The sequence below is a fragment of the Hypanus sabinus genome, chromosome 6 (assembly GCF_030144855.1).
Source record: "Hypanus sabinus isolate sHypSab1 chromosome 6, sHypSab1.hap1, whole genome shotgun sequence".
NCBI classification, from domain to species: Eukaryota; Metazoa; Chordata; class Chondrichthyes; order Myliobatiformes; family Dasyatidae; genus Hypanus; species Hypanus sabinus.
Genome location: NC_082711.1, coordinates 39,863,800 through 39,883,924, shown reverse-complemented (window position 1 = coordinate 39,883,924; position 20,125 = coordinate 39,863,800). Strand labels below are relative to the sequence as shown.

At 39.8% G+C, this 20,125-nt stretch overlaps 1 protein-coding gene across 3 annotated transcripts in view; it reads right to left on the bottom strand.

The window, feature by feature from the left end:
- Positions 1 to 19,057, bottom strand: part of LOC132395409 (integrin beta-1-A-like) — a 77,635-nt gene extending 58,578 nt beyond the window's left edge. Inside the window, exons 1-2 of one of the 3 annotated variants that reach the window (XM_059971951.1) lie at positions 18,732 to 18,950; positions 17,906 to 18,034 (exon numbers count right to left, since the gene is read on the bottom strand). In XM_059971951.1, coding sequence (XP_059827934.1) covers positions 17,906 to 17,941 — 36 coding nt within the window. In that variant the 5' untranslated portion in view covers positions 17,942 to 18,034; positions 18,732 to 18,950. The other 2 variants (XM_059971953.1, XM_059971952.1) reach the window with 2 other exon arrangements.
- Between the last annotated feature and the right edge of the window lie 1,068 nt (positions 19,058 to 20,125).

Below are 20,125 nucleotides of genomic sequence, written 5' to 3'. Positions count from 1 at the left end.
CCTTCCATTCCACAGCATTATTGATGGCAAATAATTTAATTGCCTCAGTCCTCTCTGGAATTACCCACAGCTGTAACTGCACCAACCTTTATCAAAGTGCCTAACAACCACTCACTTTGTCTTGCTTTAACCTGCTAATGCTGCAGTCTGTTGACATTAGAAGAGGAAATACAATTGCCAGCTGAGAGTTCAGCAAGTTAAAGCGACTGTGAAACGAGCAGGCACTCACTTATATAGAGGGCAATGAGGATGCAGGCATACAGAACCTCTGTCTTAAACTGAAAAATGAAATTTTAGATTCCTCAAAATAAAAAAAAAAGATCTACAGGTAACTGCAGCCAACTCTAATCACTGGAGATGTGTGGATTAAATTGTGTCTATGAACTACCTAATCTGTTAATACTTTGAAGACTTATTTGTGTGATTATCTGCAAAAGCACAGTGAAGAGAACTGGTAACAAACTGAGGACATTAAGTAAAGAGAAATCAGCTGATTGCAGGAAGTACTGCTTATGCAGATAGGAAAATGACATGCCACGTAAAATTACTAGGGAACAGATGGGAAGGAACGAGGGGAAATCAAGCACTTTGGGTAAAATTAATAGGTAGCAGAGGTCTCAGGAAGTGCAGCAAAGGGTGAAGGTCCGGATCAGAAAACACGTCACAGAAACCTACAACTCTGGGGGAGTCCACAATGACAAGTGACCAAAACTAATCGATTTAGATTAATCTCATTAATATCTGGAATCATAAACTTGTTAATTATGATTTTTAAAATATGATGAAAGTTTCTGCTAGAGTTCCAGACACCCAGCTACAATTGGACAAAAAAAATTCCTCAACTTCCTGTAATCCTGTCACCAGACTCCATGCCCCCAGTTATTGACCTCTCTGCTCAAGCACACAAATCTTCCAAGTGTTGAAGTCTCTTAATTGTATACATTTAATTTATTTCTCCTGTTAGAGTGATACAGAACCTTCAATCCAACCAGCCCACGTTGACCTTGGTGGCCACCCAACAAGTCTGAATTTCCTGTGTTTGACCCACATCCCTTCAAGTCCTGCCGTTGTACTCATCCATCTGCTTCTTAAATGGACTAGCTTTTGTGAACGCTGCTCATCTAATGCTTTGTGCCTGTGATGCTGTTACAAATTAATTTTTCCATTGCAAACGTGTATACATGCACTTGTTTTTGACTCTACCTACCTAAAATGACTTCTTCCAGCAGCTCATTCCATGTACCCACAAACCTCAGCATGAAAAATTTTCCCCTTGGGTTCTTTTATAAACTTTCCCCTTACACTCTAAATCTTTGCCCAAAGTTTTGGTCTCCCTATCCTCACCCAATTTTAAACATTTCTATAAAAGTCACCCAGCCTGGCCAATCTTTGCCTATAACTCAAGCCTTTTAGTCCTGACATCAATCTGATAAATCTTCTCTGCACTTTTTCCAATTTAACATCTTTTTCTAAAACACAGTGACTGAAACTGTACATAGTACAGCCTCACACACAGCTCCAACATAGTATCCCAATTTCAATAGACAATGCTCTGACTGATTAAATCCAGCGTGCCAAGTGTCTTTTCTCACCACCCTTTCTAAGCATGATGCCACATTCAATTAAATATGCACCTGTACTTCTAGGCCCCTCTATTCCTTTACCTGTCCCAGTGTCCCAACATTCATAGTGCAAGTCTTATACTGGATTGACTGTCCCAAAATGCATCACCTCATATCTATATATATGTTCAATTTGCCTGTCCTCAACCCACTTCCGTAAGTGATCAGAATCTCCTGTAATCGAGATCCTTCACTATCCCTCAAAATATCCAATGCCTCAAATTCCATGCCAGCTGTCAGTCTTGCCTTTCTCTCAGCAATGTTTCTGTTTTGGCTACAACTTCTCAGACCCCAGAGCCTACCTTAAGTGTCCTTCATACCAAAGCAAACAAAACCCAGCCTGGGTATCTCTCCTCAATTATATTTCCAGCCCAGAATATCTGCTTTGTTCTTGAGTACAGTAACAGCTTCCTCTCATGGGGTGGTGACCAGAACCATACACAATAAACAGTATAAAACACTGTACAAATATTAACTAGTTATCGAATACTAGATAGACTAAAAAGCAATCCTCCAAACAACTGTCATGCACGACACAAAAATAGGCACTTAGCAGTAAAACATCATAGTTTTATCTGATAACCAGAAATGATTTAACTCAAAATCGATGAAACTTTTGTTAAGGCTGCTGATCTGATCTAATGAACATATGTCATTAAATTTATAGAAACACCCTTTGTACTGCTTCCAATAACAGTTGATATTTCCAAATGTAAAAAGAGTACATAATACTCCAGGTATGGTCTCACCAAACCCCTGTAAAGTTTTACTAAAGCTTCTCAGGTTTTGTACCTTGGTACCTTATGCAAAGGATGATGTAACTTGATTATGAGAGAGTTAATAATAGTATAAAAATAGGCTTTAACACATACAGTGGTGCTGGAAGGTTTGTGAACTCTTTAGAATTCTCTCTATTTCTACTTAAATATGACCTAAAATGTGATCAGATCTTCACGCAGTCCAAAGACTAGATAGAAAGAACCCAATTAAATAACATGGAACAGTATACTTGTTTATTTATTGAGAAAAATGCTTTGATATTACATGTATTGGTTGGAAAAAGTATGTGAACCTTGGTTTCAGTAACTGGTGTAACCCCCATGTACAGCAATAACTTCAACCAAACGTTTCCAGTAACTGTTGATCAGTCCTGCACATTGGCATGGAGTATCTTAGGCCATTCCTCCTTACAAAACTGTTTCAACTCTGGGATGCTGGTGGGTTTCCTTGCAAAAACTGCTGCTTCAGGTCCTTCCACAACATTTTATAGGATTAAGGTCAGGATTTTGACTTAGCCATTCCAAAACACTTTTCCTCTTTGTGTTGTCCATTTACTCTTTTATTTCAGATCATTGCCTTGTTGCATAATCCAACTTCAATTAAGCTTCAGGTGATGGACCACGACCCCTGACATTCGCCTGTAAAATGTCTTGATACCATTTTGAATTCAGGTTTACCCCACTATTCAAAAGTAGAGTGTTCCACTGAAACGGTTCGTAAGCCGGAATGTCGTAAAGTGAAGAAGCAATTACCATTTATTAATATGGAAAAAATTTGTGAGCATTCGCAGACCCAAAAAATAACCTACCAAATCATGATGAGTAACACATAAAACCTAAAATAACAGTAACATATAGTAAAAGCAGGAATGATCTGATAAATACACAGCCTATACAATGTAGGAATACTTCTCTACAATTATTGCAGCACTGTCCACCACAGCAAAAATTTCACGCCCGGCAAAAAATCACGGTGCAAGCGCACCCGGCAGAAACACACTGTGCAAGCACTCCTGGCAGAAGCACTTTTTCCAGTAACCTTTAAACTATGAAGCTAACAAGTAACACATAAAAATACACAGCCTATATAAAGTAGAAATAATGTACGCCCAGTGTAGTTTCACTTACAAGTATCGGGAAGACAGTGAGGACACTGATGATGGTGTTAGGCTAAGTCATCGGAGTTTAGGGTGGTGGGACACTGGGGTGTCATCTCATCATTGTCTGTTTCCATCAGGGCAGGCAGGTCACCTTCTTCTATGTCTGTCTGCCTCAATGTCGAAAGTCGAGTTTCGTCATCTGCTGTGGCTGATGTGGAAGGCTTGAAAAACAACAGTATACTTGACTGCTTAGCCTCGTGCATTTTTCTATCATATGGTTCTTTGTAAGCACTCAAACCATCCTGCAAATATGCCCTAAACCTACGTACCCTTTCAAAATTAAAGTAATACTTTTCTGCAATCATTGCAGCGTTATCAGTTGCAGCAAAAATCTCACGTAATTGCTTCCTGTTCAGTTCCTGAACGTCTTCACTTTCGGGCCGTTCGCTACTGCATTCAGCTTCAATTGTTATCCTTTCCTCCTCATCAGCTCTTCATCTGTCAGTACTTGGTCATGGGATGCCAAAACCTCTTCAACATCATCTTCATCAATTTCCACAAACCCTTAGCCAAACTCACTATGTCCTTACTTTGTTCACCGCGATCAAATGCTTACTAATGTCTAGTTTTACGCTAAGTGTAACACCCTTACGCGCTCTTTTAGGCTTTTCCGATACCTTAGAACTCATATCGCTAACGGATGCACAAAATAAATTGACATAAAGCACAGATGCTCACAGGCACATGTTTAAGCAATGCCAGCTAGGATGCAGTTCTGGGGAGGAACTTGGCTGCTTGGCGCACGCTGCCTTTCTTCGTAACAGTGAAAACACCTCATTAGCGAAAACAGTTAACTAATGTAGGTCTTTTGTAACAGCGAGCTGACATAGAGCAAACATTTGAAAAACGGGGGACACCTGTTCATTGTTCACTCAAGGATTGCAAGCTGTCCAGGGCCCTGAGGCAACAAAGCAGCCCCAAACCACAATGCTCTTTTCACCATGATACACAGTTGGGATGAGGTTTTAGTTTGATGTGCAGTACTCTTTTTCCTCCAAACTTAATTGTGCGTATTTCTGCTGAAAAAATCCAATTTCTGCCTCCTCTGTCCACAGTACATTGTCCCAGAAGTGTTGCAGAACATCCAGGTAGCATTTTGCAAACTTGAAATGTGCAGCAAAGTTGTTATTTTCGACAGCAGTGGTTTCCTCTGTGGTGTCCTTCCAAGAACACTATTCTTATTCAGTGTTTTTCTTATACTGGGCACAAGAACAGAGACTCAAACAAGTTCAAGAGATTTCTGCAGGGTTTTTGCTGTTACCCTTTTTTTTTCACCTCCTTCAGCATTGCACATTGTTTTTTTTTAAATTTTTCTTTTTCTTCCCTCCTTCCCCACCACACATTGTGTTCTTGATGTGATCATTGCAGAATGTCCATTCTTAGAGAGAACAGCAACACTACTGAGTTTCCTCCATTTATAGGCAATTTCTCCTACTACGGACTGATTAACAAACAAGTCTTTAAAAAAAAGCTTTTTTTTTAAAAATATTTTCCAGCTTCATGCATCTCTGCAATTCTTCTTCTAGGGTGCTCTGACAGATGTTTTGCTTGAGGCATGGAACACAAAAACAGATCTTTCTTGAGAAGAGCAGGCTCTGTCAGTAACCTTGACTGTGTGTCTTTTTTATAGGGCAGGGCACCTCAACAACCCATACCTCCAATCTCATTTCATTGATTGGAACACCAGACTCCAAATAGCTTTTGTAGAAGGCATTACCTCAGAGGTATACAAACTTTTGCCAACAGATACATGTGATATTGAGGAAAAAGCCACTAAATAAACGAACAAGTACAATGTTTTTGTGCTATTAATTCAATTGGGTTCCTTGTCTAGCTTTAGGACTTGCGTGAAAATCTGATCATAATTTTAGGTCTTATTTATGTAAAAGTAGAGAAAATTCTACAGGGTTTACAATCTTTCTAGTACCACTGTACATAGAAGTAACAAAAGTATTGTTCTACGAGATGCTGAGACAAGGAAATTATGGACTAAGAAAATAGCATGGAATATGAAACATGTTTTGCAAACTTCGAGGAAAAGCAAAATTGAAAAATAGTCGGAAGAGACAAAATAAAAGGATGAACATGAAAAAAATAACCAACTTAAGGGGAAAGGTGCTAGGTAGACCAACAGGATTAAAGTTGGAGAAGTCTCCTAGACCCGATAAACTACATCACAAGAACTTGAGTGGTGTCAGATTTTACAAATTCATTGGTTGCAATATTCCAAAATTCCTTGGATTCTGTAGATGTAATCTACAGATGAACAGGTCTGATGGTTTTTGGGGAAAGGCTGCAAACCATTAAATAGCAATGTGACATGTTCAGAATAATAATTAATCAAAGAATCAACATGATTCAAGAGAAGAGAAATGCTTGGCAAATCTACTGGAATTCCTGAGAATGTAAAAACCAAGATGGATAAAGATCAAAGAGTACGGTCTGTATTTGGAGTTTCAAATGCATTTCATGAAGTGTCATGAAAGGTTGATGTCTAAAAATAACATGGCTTTACAGGCATGTATTAGCAATGATAGACAAATGGATAATAAAATAACCATTCTGATGTTGGCAAACTAATTGCTGAGGTCAAAAAACTGCACATTTTTAAGTCTGGAGTTATATACTAAATGCTTGGTTAACTCAGTAGTCAGATAGCATCTATGGAGAGAAACAGACAGCTGCTTTACCTACAGAGTTCCTCCATATAGTAAGTAGTGGGTTGTGCTAGGGACCAGTGTAGGGTCTCAACCTTTTATAAGCTTGTACTAAATTACTTAGAAGTAAATGCACAGTAGCAAAATCTGCTAAGATACAAAGATATGTAGGACTAGCACATTGTGAAGAGAACACAGTATGCATACATTCAATGTATGCTCCTGAAGATATTCCGGTTTAATGTTATACGATCTATCCACTTATTACTACAGGAGTTAATTTGCTTTATTTTCCTCCTGAATACTAGGTTCCTTACAGAAATGTTAAACATGGGAATTAGACAGCCATATTCAATGTTTCACAGCTGTCTCGAGTAACATTTTCCAAATAACAAGGAGTAGTGTTTTCTTCACCCCTGCAGGAAAGTAATGCTAACTAAAGTAAGAGGAGTTAAGTCCTAAAATTACCATTGTAATCCTCACATTTAATTGATAGATATCTAGAGTTCTAAGAGTACCCAGCTATACAGTTGAGATAAGGACAAACAACTAAGTAATCATACATTTTCATTTAAAAATCAAATGACAACTTTATAGCACCTGATACAGTTGTGGTTTCTATAAAAACAAAACACCAGCAGCATAACAATCCCAATCTATTGTGGTCAGATCTAGCTGCAGAGTCAGTACATTTTGCAGTTAACATCATCCTGACTCTACAGAAATCCCTAAAAGGGCTTTGAATTACCATAACGTCAAGTTTAATAAAACTGACAATATGACAACTCAAAGCCCTGGGCAAGGGAGTCTGATGGTGAAATACCCAAAACACCTGATGACCCCAGGTTACATCACTGATGATGTGCCCCAGCGCATCTTGGGATGTACCTCAGCATCAATGGAGCCCATTTTCAATTACTAACTTTACTTCACAGTATCCATCTTACGTTCACCACTGGTTTTATTATACAGGCAGTCCATGGGTTACGAACGAGTTCCATTCCCGAGTCCATCTTTAAGTCGGATTTGTACAGTCGGAACAGGCACATCCGGTATTATTTAGCATCAGTTAGTCAAACGTTTGTCTTAGTATATATTTTACCTTTCTATGCATATAAAACACTTAAGAAACGCATGTATTTCAATAATTAAACCACTGCATTGCTTAGTAATAATTGTAGCTTTCATCAGGGAAAGGCCTTTCACATGCTCCATTATTCTCACTTTATCCTTTAAAGTTGTTCTGATCATTGACCAACTATGGCCTAAAGCTTTTCCAATGACCGGTGGTGTTTCACCTTTTTCCAATCGCTTTATTATTTCCATCTTATTTTCAATCGCGATCATTATCCATCAAAGGAACAGAAAACTGCGGATTTTATGTTCTAATGCTGAGCAACAGTGAACTATCTGATTGGCCTATCAGAGTTCTCTTTAGGAACTAGTTGACATATCAGCATTTCTGATCTGGCTATTGTTCACGATCGCACTTAATAAAAAAAATTACAGCAGCAGCCATGGGTGGCGGGTCTTGTGCTGCTCCGGGTCCTAAAGTCCACCCACACTGAGAAAGGTTAAATGGGACAAGTGGGGGCAGTGCTGACTGGAAAAGTGGGGGTCAGGGTGAATCTTGCTAAGAAATATTTAAGCCAAATACAAAGTTACACACCCAACACAGCGTTAATGGCAACGACTTAAAATGGCGGGCAGCGTTCTCCTCCCTCTGTTCGTAAGTACGAGTTACCTGTAAGTCAGATGTTCGTAACTCGGGGACTGCCTGTATAACACTTAATTGCAAAAAACAGGGCGGGCAGTGCAAATGTACAATATGCATAGCCTTTTATTAGTTATTTAGCATATAGAAATCAGATTTCCTTCCACACTTAAAAAGGTAAATAGATTTCAGTTTAAACTTCTGCATCCTCTCCAAAGACTCCACATCCTTCCTATCTCGGGTGATCAAAACTGAATGCAACACTCCAGATGCGACCTACTTAGAGCTGCAATATAACCACCTGACCAATGAACACAGTTCCTTGACCAATAAAGGCAAGGATGCCATATGCTTTAAGACAGTACCAACCTGTGAAGTTGATAGGTGGATGCAAATGTAAGGGGGGGGGGGGGGAAGGGTGATGGTCATATGTGAAAAGTGTAACATGCTCTCAAATGTTTACCTGTCGCCTTTCACTTCAGGTAAGGTTTAATGTCTTCTTGCATCAACCGTTAGTAATTTTACTTGTTTAAAATAGCGTGATGGTTTGACTTCACTTGTAACACCATGCTCCATCACATAGCAGCATATGCCAGCTGTCAATACCACTTTCCATATTTTGCTGATATCAGCTCTTTATAGCTACTTGCTTTATAAGTTCACTTCTAAATTGTGATCTCAGTTTGAATTTTAATTCTTTAACTGGGGGGGGGGGGGGGGAAATCAGCACAAGTAATTTCAGCATAGGTAATATTGGAAAGAATACAAACACCAAACACAGGTTTGTTTTGAGCTCTGAGTATACAGAGAGAAACATATCTGATAGACCCATTTGACAAAGCTGGTTCTACATACTCCTATGCTTACGTTACCCAGTCCAACCAAACCAATTAAACTGACTGGAGTTCACTATAGTAAAAAGCTACAATGTTTCAAATGGAGGACCATGGAGCTTTCCCCTTGCTTGTGATCCATGAAAATGTTGATCCTATCTAAACCCCTGCCTTTAAATTCACAGAAGTTACCAACATACATTTTTAGTACGCATCTTTGGTTGCCTCGGAACAGTATTATTTACATGGTGAAACAGACAGCATTTCAGTCTCTATTCATGCCCACAAAAATGTGCAGACCAAACTGCATTCTTAGACAATTTGAATTAAATTCATGATGCACCGAGTTTTTCCACATTCATTCACAATATGTGATCATTACTGGAAAAGTTTAACCCCAATTACCACTAAACTGAGTAAGTGATCAGAGTCTTTTATATCACTTGCTCTGGGGCCAGACCAAACACAGATAGCAGGTTTCCTTCTGTAAAAAGGCTTATGTGAACCTGAAAGGGTTTCACAACAATCTGCAGTTTCAGTTACTATACTGAAACTAGCTTCAAAGTAGACTTAATTATTTGAATTTATATTCTCTAACTGGCATTGTGAGAACTGAACTTTACTATACATATCAGGATCAACAATCCAGAATTCTGATTCTTAACCCAGTGAAATTAGCCATAACACTCCCACTCTCAGATGAATTAAAAATATACTTTTCATAAGGTAAAAGTTGTCCTTCATAAAGTTTTGTTTCAGACTTGGAAACTATGCAAAAATCAAAGGCTATGACCCAATGTTTTCTAATAAACTCACTTCATTATCCACCCTAAAGTTGCCAAATGAAAGACTGAAATATAATCGCAAACTCTCCACATCACAATGATATCTAAAAGAAACAGAAATAGACAAGTACATGGCAACATGAAAGCATAATCCCAAAAATTTGCATGGCATTATTTCCACTTCAGTGTTCCATAGACCACAGAAACTTATGTCAGAAAACATGAAGTCTGACAGCAGCAGGCTCAACACAAGCTGATCATCTGGGTAGATGGGGCTGAAAAATATGGCGTTGGGAGCCATCGGGAAAGGAAAACTCTGATCTCAAACCTCCAATGCCTTGTGGCTATAACCACTCATGGGAAAGGCTTCTGGAGTAAATCCCAAGGGGGGAAAAAACAGATCTGGAGTCCATTGAGCTCAATGCTGACTGGCAACTCCTGCGATGCTGCTGGTGCCAAATTGCATCCGCCACCTGTCACATGGTGCGAGCAAAATCATCTGCAGCTAATGTGAAAAAGACTAGGTGCTGGTGGTGGACCTGAGGAGGGCTAAGGCACCGGTGACCCGTTTCCATCCAAGGGGTCAGTGTGGACATGGTGGAGGATTACAAATACCTGGGGATACGAACTGACGATAAGCTGGACTGGTCTAAGAACACTGAGGCTGTCTACAAGAAGGGGCAGAGCCGTCTCTATTTCCTGAGGAGACTGAGGTCCTTTAACATCTGCCGGACGATGCTGAGGATGTTCTACAAGTCTGTGGTGGCCAGTGCTATCATGTTTGCTGTTGTGTATTGGGGCAGCAGGTTGAGGGTAGCAGACACCAACAGAATCAACAAACTCATTCATAAGGCCAGTGATGTTGTGAGAGTGGAACTGGACTCTCTGATAGTGGTGTCTGAAAAGAGGATGCTGTCCAAGTTGCATGCCATCTTGGACATTGACTCCCATCCACTCCATAATGTACTGATTAGGCACAGGAGTACATTCAGCCAGAGACTCATTCCACTGAGATGTAACACTGAGTGGCATAGGAAGTCATTCCTACCTGTGGCCATCAAACTTTACAACTCCTCCCTCGGAGTGTCAGACACCCTGAGCCTATAGGCTGGTCTTGGACTTATTTCCACTTGGCATGATTAACATTATTATTTAATTATTTATGGTTTTATATTGCTATATTTCTTCACTATTCTTGGTGCAGCTGTAATGAAACCCAATTTCCCTCGGGATCAATAAAGTATGTCTGTCTGCCTCTGCAGTTCCCTTAGATCAGGGGTTCCCAACCTTGCCTAATGGTATTGGTCCAGGGCATAAAAAAAATGTCTGCAACCCCTGCTTTAGCTTCAACAACTGTGTTGAGAGGGAGAGCTTACAGCATGGGCAATGGCTTGCTCTTCATATCGTACTGTCCTGGCTTACATATTGACTTAAGACAGCTAAGACACTACATCCAGGATCAACCATGACCAATTGTGGGCCTCATTTCATTTATAGTATACTTCACTTTATCAAGCGGTTTCATATTTTAGCACTACAGAATAACTTCAGAGCAACCTGGGCTATGCACAGCTGCCTCAGTTGTAACAGTGACTTCATACAGCTAGCTGTGGATGTTAGCAGGAGATTCCCAGAGATGAAAAATCAGAACTATTGAAAATGCTACATACACTGAAACTTGGGTTGCAACTGGCAATAGTGTTGTACTGTCCAAGTAACACGATTAGAGAAACACAGCAATTAAATAGTTTGCTCCAAGTTACGTATTTTAAATAGGTACTGTATAAATTATTACTCTCAATAAAAACAATCTGGCACTGGGTTGAGAGGGATAATAAATCACCCAGGATTTATTTACTTATTTAGAGATACGGCATGGAACAGGCCCTTCCAGCAACTTAACCTAGCCCAATCACAATACTCAACGGGAATTGGAAATTGGAAAAGTAGAACACTGGAAATTCAGATTTCTAGATTGACCTTCCAAGGTGTTCAAGGCCAAGATTCATCACCACCTTACTGATCAGAGTAACTAAAAATAGACAAAAGGGATTTGCACAGATTCACAAATCAACAATAAACTGATAACTTAGTTGATTTAAGAAATGTAATGGGCTTAAGTACTTCAGAAAAAAAGTTCCTGAAAGCGAGACTCTCCATTGATGATTCTACAAGTAGAACACAAAAACATGGTCACTTACAATTAAAGGAATGGACAATGCTGAGGTATGAATTGGAAAAGGATACAAGTAACAGTTATTTTCCCAGTGTTTCATTGAAAAAGCTAATGGACACGAGACAAGATCCAAGCCTCAGGCAATATAATTCATAGGAATATTGCCAAATGGTTTTGTACTTTACTATGAAACAAACTTGAACCAATATGAGAAACTATGGGTTTATTCCCTGCCCATTAAATCTAAATATACACCTTATGCTGACCCATCAATATAGAATTATAAGTATAGCGTAAAGCCAAAGCCTGTATGATGGAAGCAAATTCCGGTGAGATTATTGAAAGAGTTGATTTGGTGTAATTGATAACACTTTCCCCTCAGATCAACATCAAGGAAAGAAGAACCCAGTTATCTCACTGATGGCTGTGCGGCACACAAATTGCTGAATGTGCACCCTCTCTCCCCCAAAAAGAAACACTTATTTGGCTTCCATGAGGTGCCTCGTGGCCAAGAATACTTCCATAATTGCAGGTTCACAGTTCTTGCAATGCAATCCCAACATACTGCAGAATGGACTAGTGCAGCTAGAAAATAAACAAAAACGTTATACTTCAGGATATCCCAATGAAATATAATTGGCCCTTTTGAGATGCCTCAAGGCCATAAAAACTATTTCTTTCAAAACCGAGGAAGCACATTTTTCTTGAAATAGTCATTGCTACAGATTGCAGTCAATCTGTACACAGCAAAGTTTTGGTTAGTTATGCAAAGAATAACTAATTTATTTTCCTTTATTTTGTTTAATGCGCAAATTTTGACATAGACATAAAAAAATGCTCTGATCATGTTTGATTAATATCATAGGACTTTCTTTGTGAAGGAGATCCCACCTGAAGTCTGGACGTCTCATTAAAAACATTGCACAATAGACATCAGGCACACTTCCTTTGAAATTCCAACACAGTCCACTTATCAGGACATAGCATTAAAACAACGTCAACAATGCTAGTTGGCAAAGAAGAAAAATAAAAATCATTCACATTTTAAATAATTAATTTTGGGCTTAGCTCTGTGCGTATCGATTTAAAGAGTTGGTGTGTTTTCAGTCATTTCACAAACCTGTTACATAAACTATTAATTAACAGTACAAAACAGCTATTATGAATTGAGTATGCAAATTTGCAATTCCCAAAATCACAACAAATAACTAAGAAAGCTCATTGGTGCAAGAACTAATCTTACCTAAAACTGTAAAATAGATGGTCAAATTTTGCCTTTTAAATTGTTAGCACATTCTACACAATTTAAGATTACTAATTTACCAACTAAAACCATATATAATGATTCCACAGCTAACCCGTGCCAAATTTATATGCAGAAAACAATCCAGGCATATGAACGATCTTATAGTTGCAATGTCCTGCATCCAAGATGTGCGCAGCTAACCAAAGTACTGACTATTCTACTAAATATACTTCTTCTGGACTAAGATTACTGCAATCCACAGCCTGTAATTTCCCTTTGGGAGTTGTATATTTGAATGTTCTGAATGATATGACATTTCTGCAGTATCATGAAGGATTAGGTAGACTCTCAAGAATGCAGGTATGGCTGCATCGGCCATTGCTGGAGCAGACTTCAGGCTAGATTGAAACTTCAGGCTTGATGGAAACTTCCGGGCTCAGGTCCGAAAGTGAAAAACAAACTGATCTTCAACTGATTTAAGCGCCAAACCAGATTAAAAAGATTATGGCATCCAGGATGAGGGTGGAGGACGACCCAGTATTAAACTCACTGCATCTGAGCCTGTATGTCCCCCTGCATTTGACCTATCTCCCTCCTATCATTGGGTGCAGGTGGCCTGACCAGCTGCACTCGGCTCAGTACTGAAATGACTCCATAGCTGTGGTCTCACATTTGAGAAATTTGTAGTTCATGTTCTGTGCATTATTTTTTACATTTTTATTGTTTGCATGGTATGTTCACACTGGATGTGACAGTCTTTGTTCTGTGGTATTTTTCGTGGATTCTACAGTGCTTCTTTGTTTTATGGCTGCCATCTGCAATAAGATGAATGTCAAGGTTGTATATGGTATACATACTTCGAACTTTGCAAAGATATTGCCAGATTCAAACTTGGTCTGGACTTCCTAATGCAATCGCATCTTTCCTGTCACATGCTGACCAAAATTCTGCACAGTATTCTGTGGCCTATGTAATTGCAGTATTTAATTCCTGTTACATTGTAAGGTTCAAAAATTAGTGGTCATCCATGTTCCCCTATACTTCACAATGCACTCCCATTTATTGAATATTCCCAAATTTATCACCTCACACTAATTTAATTTAATTTGCCACTTTATTACCTGACTGGTCAGATCTTCTATATCTTCCTGGAATCAAAAGCTTCTCTCTTTTTTTGAACAATTTTACCCCACTACTAACTTTTCTATCACGCTGTCCACATTCAAGGCAAAATCATCAATAGTTAATTGGGACAAATTGAGACCAGTACGTTTTAGCCCAATTATACAAACTAACCAAAGTAGTGAAAGATTCACTGAAATAGTTAAAAAGGCTTAAAAAGGACAAACTGCAGTTTAACAGAGCAACAAACTATGCATTTAAATGAAATACAGAACAAATTAGAACACTACCAATACTGGTGGCTCATTACATCCGAAGATGACAGAAACCTGTAAAGTAGAGTTTTTAAAAAGAGGAAAAACTATTGCAGTGGGGCAATTCTACTCTCTCAACCTCAGAAGCCTTGGTCTAGTGGTATGAACAAGTATCACAAACTGGGTTCTTCTTGGTTGCAGTGGATAACCATGACACCTTAAGACAATAAGACATAGGAGCAGAATTAGGTCATTTGGCCCATTGAGTCTGCTCCACTATTTCATCATGACTGATCCACTCTCCACCTCAGCCCCAATTTGCCTTCTCCCCATATCCCTTCATGCCATGACCAATCAAGAATCTATCAATCTCTGCCTTAAATGTTCATAAAGACTTGGCCTTCACATCTGCCTTTAGCAACAAATTCGCTACACCCTGGCTAAAGAAATTCCTCATCTCCATTCTAAAAGGACAGCCCTCTATTCTGAGGCTGTGTCCTCTGGTCCTAGACTCTCCCACCATAGGAAACATCCTCTCCACAACCACTCTAGCAAAACATTTCAACATTCAATAGGTTTCAACTACATCACCCCTCATTCTTCTGAATTCTAGTGAATACAGGCCCAGAGCCATTAAACGTTCTTCATATGACAAGCCATTCAATCCTGTTATAATTATCGAGAACCTCCTTTGATCTCTCTCCAGTGTCAGCAGTTCCTTTCTAAGGGGCCCAAAACAATTCACAATTCTCAAAGTGAGGCCTCATCAGCATTTTATGAAGCCTCAACATTGCATCCTTGCTTATATATTATAGTACTTTTGAAATGAATGCTAACATTGCATTTGCTTTCCTCACCAGACTCAAACTGCAAAGTAACCTTTAGGGAATCCTGCACAAGGACTCCCAAGTCCCTTTGCGCATCAGACTTGAATTTTTTCAACATTTAGAAAATAGTCAAACCTTTTATTTCTTCTACCGAAGTACATGACCACACAGCTCCTGACACTGCCACTTTTTTTGCCCATTCTGCTAATACAAGTCCTTCTGTAGCCTTTCTACTTCCTCAAAATAACCTGCCACTCCTTCTATTCCTCGTCATGCCCTTTGCTCTCCACAGCGTTTTGTAGCACGGCCTTTGTAGCCATTGAAACTCACCATAGATCTCATCTGCCCAGTCTGCAGCAGATGACTTTGACTGCCAATAGATGGATGTCCCCATCTCACTGGGGTATGAGGCTGCTGGTTACTCTTAGCTGGTTTAGCACGCCTGGAAGTGCTGTAATGGGGGTGTGGCCAGTGTTGCATGTAAACAGCTACCTGGAGCCACAGGTGAGAGCTGAGTGCTTAGTGGGATCAAAGGTGAGTGAACCTCTCTGGAATGGACACGACAAGCTCCTTCAGAGTTGCTACCTCTCCCTGTTCATCCGATACCAATACTACTACAGTGCTATAAAACTTTGTACTAGTTCCTAATCATTATCGATGGATAAATTTATCCAGTGTATGCTGCCATGTACTTTGATTGACTGCAAATGAACAAAATTAGCGAAGACATCTAGTGCAGATAATGTTCTGCCTTCGCACAATGCTTTCAACAACTGCATCTTCCAAATCTTCACTTTCATTGTAACATTCAAAATGACTGTTGACACTTTCAAGTTCTTTGTAGTTCCTAACTTGAAGTATCGCAATCATTTGATTTTCACTCTTGGTCATTTTTCGCATCTCCAAGCCTGAATGCCTGAAATCAAAGAGAGCAAAACAATTCTGAAATGTCCTACTGCTTTTTTCTCACCAACTATCAAAAATCAACTATCAAAAGTTGACAAAAGTCAACTACCAGGGACTTTTGAACACAAAAGCAGATATCTGACACTATGTAAAAACTATTCATTCTAAGCATGGTGTGGTGTCAAACAGCCATGCGAGTGCACTAGTTAGAAACTATTCGGCAACAGTTTCCTCTCCCAATTAAGCGGCATAGTGTCCCAAATAAATTAAGGGAATTATTAGATTTTGGTCTTTCAGAGTTATCTCAAATAACTGGCTGCCCTGATTAACCAATGGCCCAATTAACCTGAATCCACTGCACATACAAATGAAAGAAACAAAGCCTTGAAGAAAGCCAATAACAAAGAGTTGCCACTAAACCAGTTTTGCATCCAATTTGAAATTCTCTCTTGAATTACTACTACCTTTCTAACCAGTCTGTATGCAAATCTCTCTAATTGCAGAAACCAATCTAGGTCGATTCAGTTAGCTTAACATAACTTCTCCTTAAGCAAATAAAACTCCAGTCTTAAACACAAGATTCTGCAGATGCTGGAAATCCAGAGCAAAACACACAAAATGCTTAAGGAACTCTGTAGGTCAGTCAGCATCTATGGGAAGGAATAAAAAGTCAATATTTCTGGCTGACCCTCATCAGGTCCTGGTCTGAAACGACGACTGTTTATTCATTTCCATAGATGCTGACTGACTCACTGAATTCCGCCAGCATTTTATGTGAGCTTTCCAGTCTTCTGGGGTTTCTTCAGAGCCTAATGATTTTTTTTGTAGCTTACACACATGATTTATTAATAAAATGGATAAAAGATACCAATCCTGTCAACAGTGTCTATATCAATCAATAAACATGTTCCAATGACATCCTCTGAAACTGCATTTTAACTATTGTTAATCATTTACTAACTGTGCTAGCAATACAAAATAGGCTAATCAGAAAGGGTCCATTATATCCAGGCCCAAGGTGATATACATGTAATTACAGGTCACTGATATGGCATGGTTTGGTCCAGGAGAAGCAGACACAAGTCTGTACATTTGGCAGCTGGGGTTGGATCAACCTTCATCTGACATCGCATCTTTAGCCTGAGTCGGCATCGCCTGATGGAGTCCTTGAAGCACACAAGCCTCCACACAACAGATAAGGGAAAATTAAGTTAATTTTCCCTCTTCATAGTACATGTCATCAGTGGTGTCCTTGCTATTCCAATGAGATGAACTAATTGAAAAGGGGATTATGCTTTCTCCAATGTCTTATCTTGGATGGTGCTCAACTATAGTACTGAAGAGAACACCACAGTGTCAGAAGATCCATGATTCGGAATTAGCCCTTACATCAAGGCCATCTGCAAAAGCTCCCAAATAAATATATCAGAGGACAGAGTTATTTCTGGCACATTGATTTATTTATAATGACATTAGAATAACTAAGCCAAATTACATGCACACTTTCACATTATGAGAATGTCGTTGTTTTCCCCTTAAAGAAAAACTGAATACATTAGCCATCAGGACACTTTGGATCTGTATGTGCATATCTTTGTCCTGTAAGACCAACATACTTTACAGCATAACATACTGCATCTGCAGAATAACTGCAGAGCTAATGTTCAAGTCGTGGGCAGGAAGTCATAGTGAGAGCGAAGTGCCGCTATTTTTAGTTTCTGATTCGTTGTGAGAGATTCTTTTTTTCTTAAATTGTAGTAAGGAGAACCTAATCTGTCAAGTTAAATTAATATCTTAAACGGAATTGCTAATATGCTTCAACACCTTAGGCCGTTGAACTCCTTTTCCATATTTGTCCATTTGCGAAATAAAAATAGGTCACGTCATCGCTCGCACAAAGCCTTGCATGGCAATTTCTTTTTTGTTTAAAGTTATTGTATCACAAAATTCCATCTGCAAAATAGGGTGTTCACAGTTAATCTTTTACATTTGTAAAAAACCTTCAAAGTGGAACTATTTTCGTTTGAATTTAAAGCTGAGATGATTAAAGAATCAAAGAGCAGTCATTTTTATAAAACAAAAGCAAATAAAATGCACACTCAAGACCACTAGAAGGGAAAGCTAGACAGCTTTCGTCGGGTGTTTAACTACTACTGCGAATACTTAAAAGTTAGACAAAGACATCCTCACATAATAGAAACAAGTGATCACATTGAAACTCTTTCACATGGATCTTCAAAGTTTCAACTAAGCAAGAAAAAGATGGTGCTGTGGATGGAAAAACAAAAGAGTAAAAGCTCGAACCGGCCTGACGATTACAATGCTCAAAATCTTGCAAGAATATCCACAAAGAAATCGAGTTCAGTGTAGAGAAAACTGACAAGACTTAGAACTGTACCCTTCATCACACTTGTGTATATAAATGCGAAAAAAATGTATATTTCAGTGGCTGTACTACCCCCACCCATAAATAGGACGTATCATATTTCCGTCCTTTTTGTGGTAAGAGGGACAGATATATTGATAATGATCATATGAATGATTCTTCTTCTCTCCAGATCCAGGACAGCTTGTACCCGGTGAAAAGCGGCGACAGACCCCGAACGGTTGGCGGTGCCTTGTGCAAGGAGGGAACGAGCGGCCCACTTACCTTAACATGCAGGTCAGCCGGAGTTAGCAGATTTCCAGCCACTCAAATGACTTCTGGCCCCGGCCACACTCCTCGGAGGATTGATATGCACCCAATGGATGTCCTCACCCGCTGACTTACGACCTCTACTTCCTTTTTTTTTTGAAAAGACAAAGCTACCCCCCCACCCTGTCACCGACGCACAATTTCTCTAGGGCCGCGGCTGCGCCCGCGACTACTCCTTACTTTAGCGGTCGCCCCTGCGTCTCCCGACTGCTCCCCGAGCACCGCCGACGGCTTCCGAGTTCAGCCGAGCGCCGGCAGTGCCCGCCGGAAACGAATTCCTGAGCAGACGCGTCACCGTGTGGGCGTAGCGCTGAGACGAGGGTGATGTCATCGCCGGGAGAGTGGATGACGCATGGAAGGGAGTTTGCGGAGCAGAGGGGTGGGGGAGGAAGATCGTGTGAAGAAGATTTGAATGCTTACGAGAATCAATTTATTAGATGTGGTGGGCTTAAAAAACAAGTTAACGTTTTCAGGTGAATGACAAATGGCAGATAGTTGGATAGGAAAAGTTTCGAGGGATACACAGTGTGGGGGCCTACGATGTTGCGCTTGACCTATCAAAACCTACCCACGACCAATTTAACCTACTTAGCCCATAACCGTCATTTTCTTACATCCACGTACTTATCTAAGAGTATCTTAAAAGTCCATATTGTATCATCCTCTGCCACCATCCAGGTAGATTCTATGTGAGGAGGTGATTGTGTTACTGGAGGGAAACTTGTCGAGCCTTTGTTGTTACCCCCCCCCCCCCCCCCCGTTTTGGGTTAAACGAGGGCAATTGGAACTAGCTTAGTTGGGAATTTTGGTGAGAACAGGTCAGAAGGTCTGAGGGGTCTGTTCCTGGACAGTGTTAGTAATAGATATTAGGCTCTGAGAATGGTTACTGCACAGGTGACCACCCAGTTCACTGAGTTCTTACTGACTTCACGTAAGAGGATTTTAGATTGGCCTTCTCTGCCCATAGTCCAAGCAAATGTTTTTTTTTCAGATGCAGCCCTTTTGCATGTTATAGTTCAGTTACCTGTGGAACAGTTGTTCAGCTGTTGCTGCTACTGTTCCACAGGTACTTGGACCAAGGTTCAATCCTCACCTTGTATGAGATTGGAGTTTGGTTGTGGTTGTGTGAGTTTCCTTAGTGTGCTCTCTTTTCTGCCCAAGCTACATAGATATGATAATAGGTTAATTTGCCACTGTGAATTTCATCTAGTGTAGATAAGTGACAAAAACAATTAAGATGATGGGCATAGAACATTGTACAGCACAGGGTGGGCCTTGGGACCATAGTGTCTGTTCTGACTATGATGTCCACCTTCCTACATATGTGTGTATCCCTCCACTCCATACCT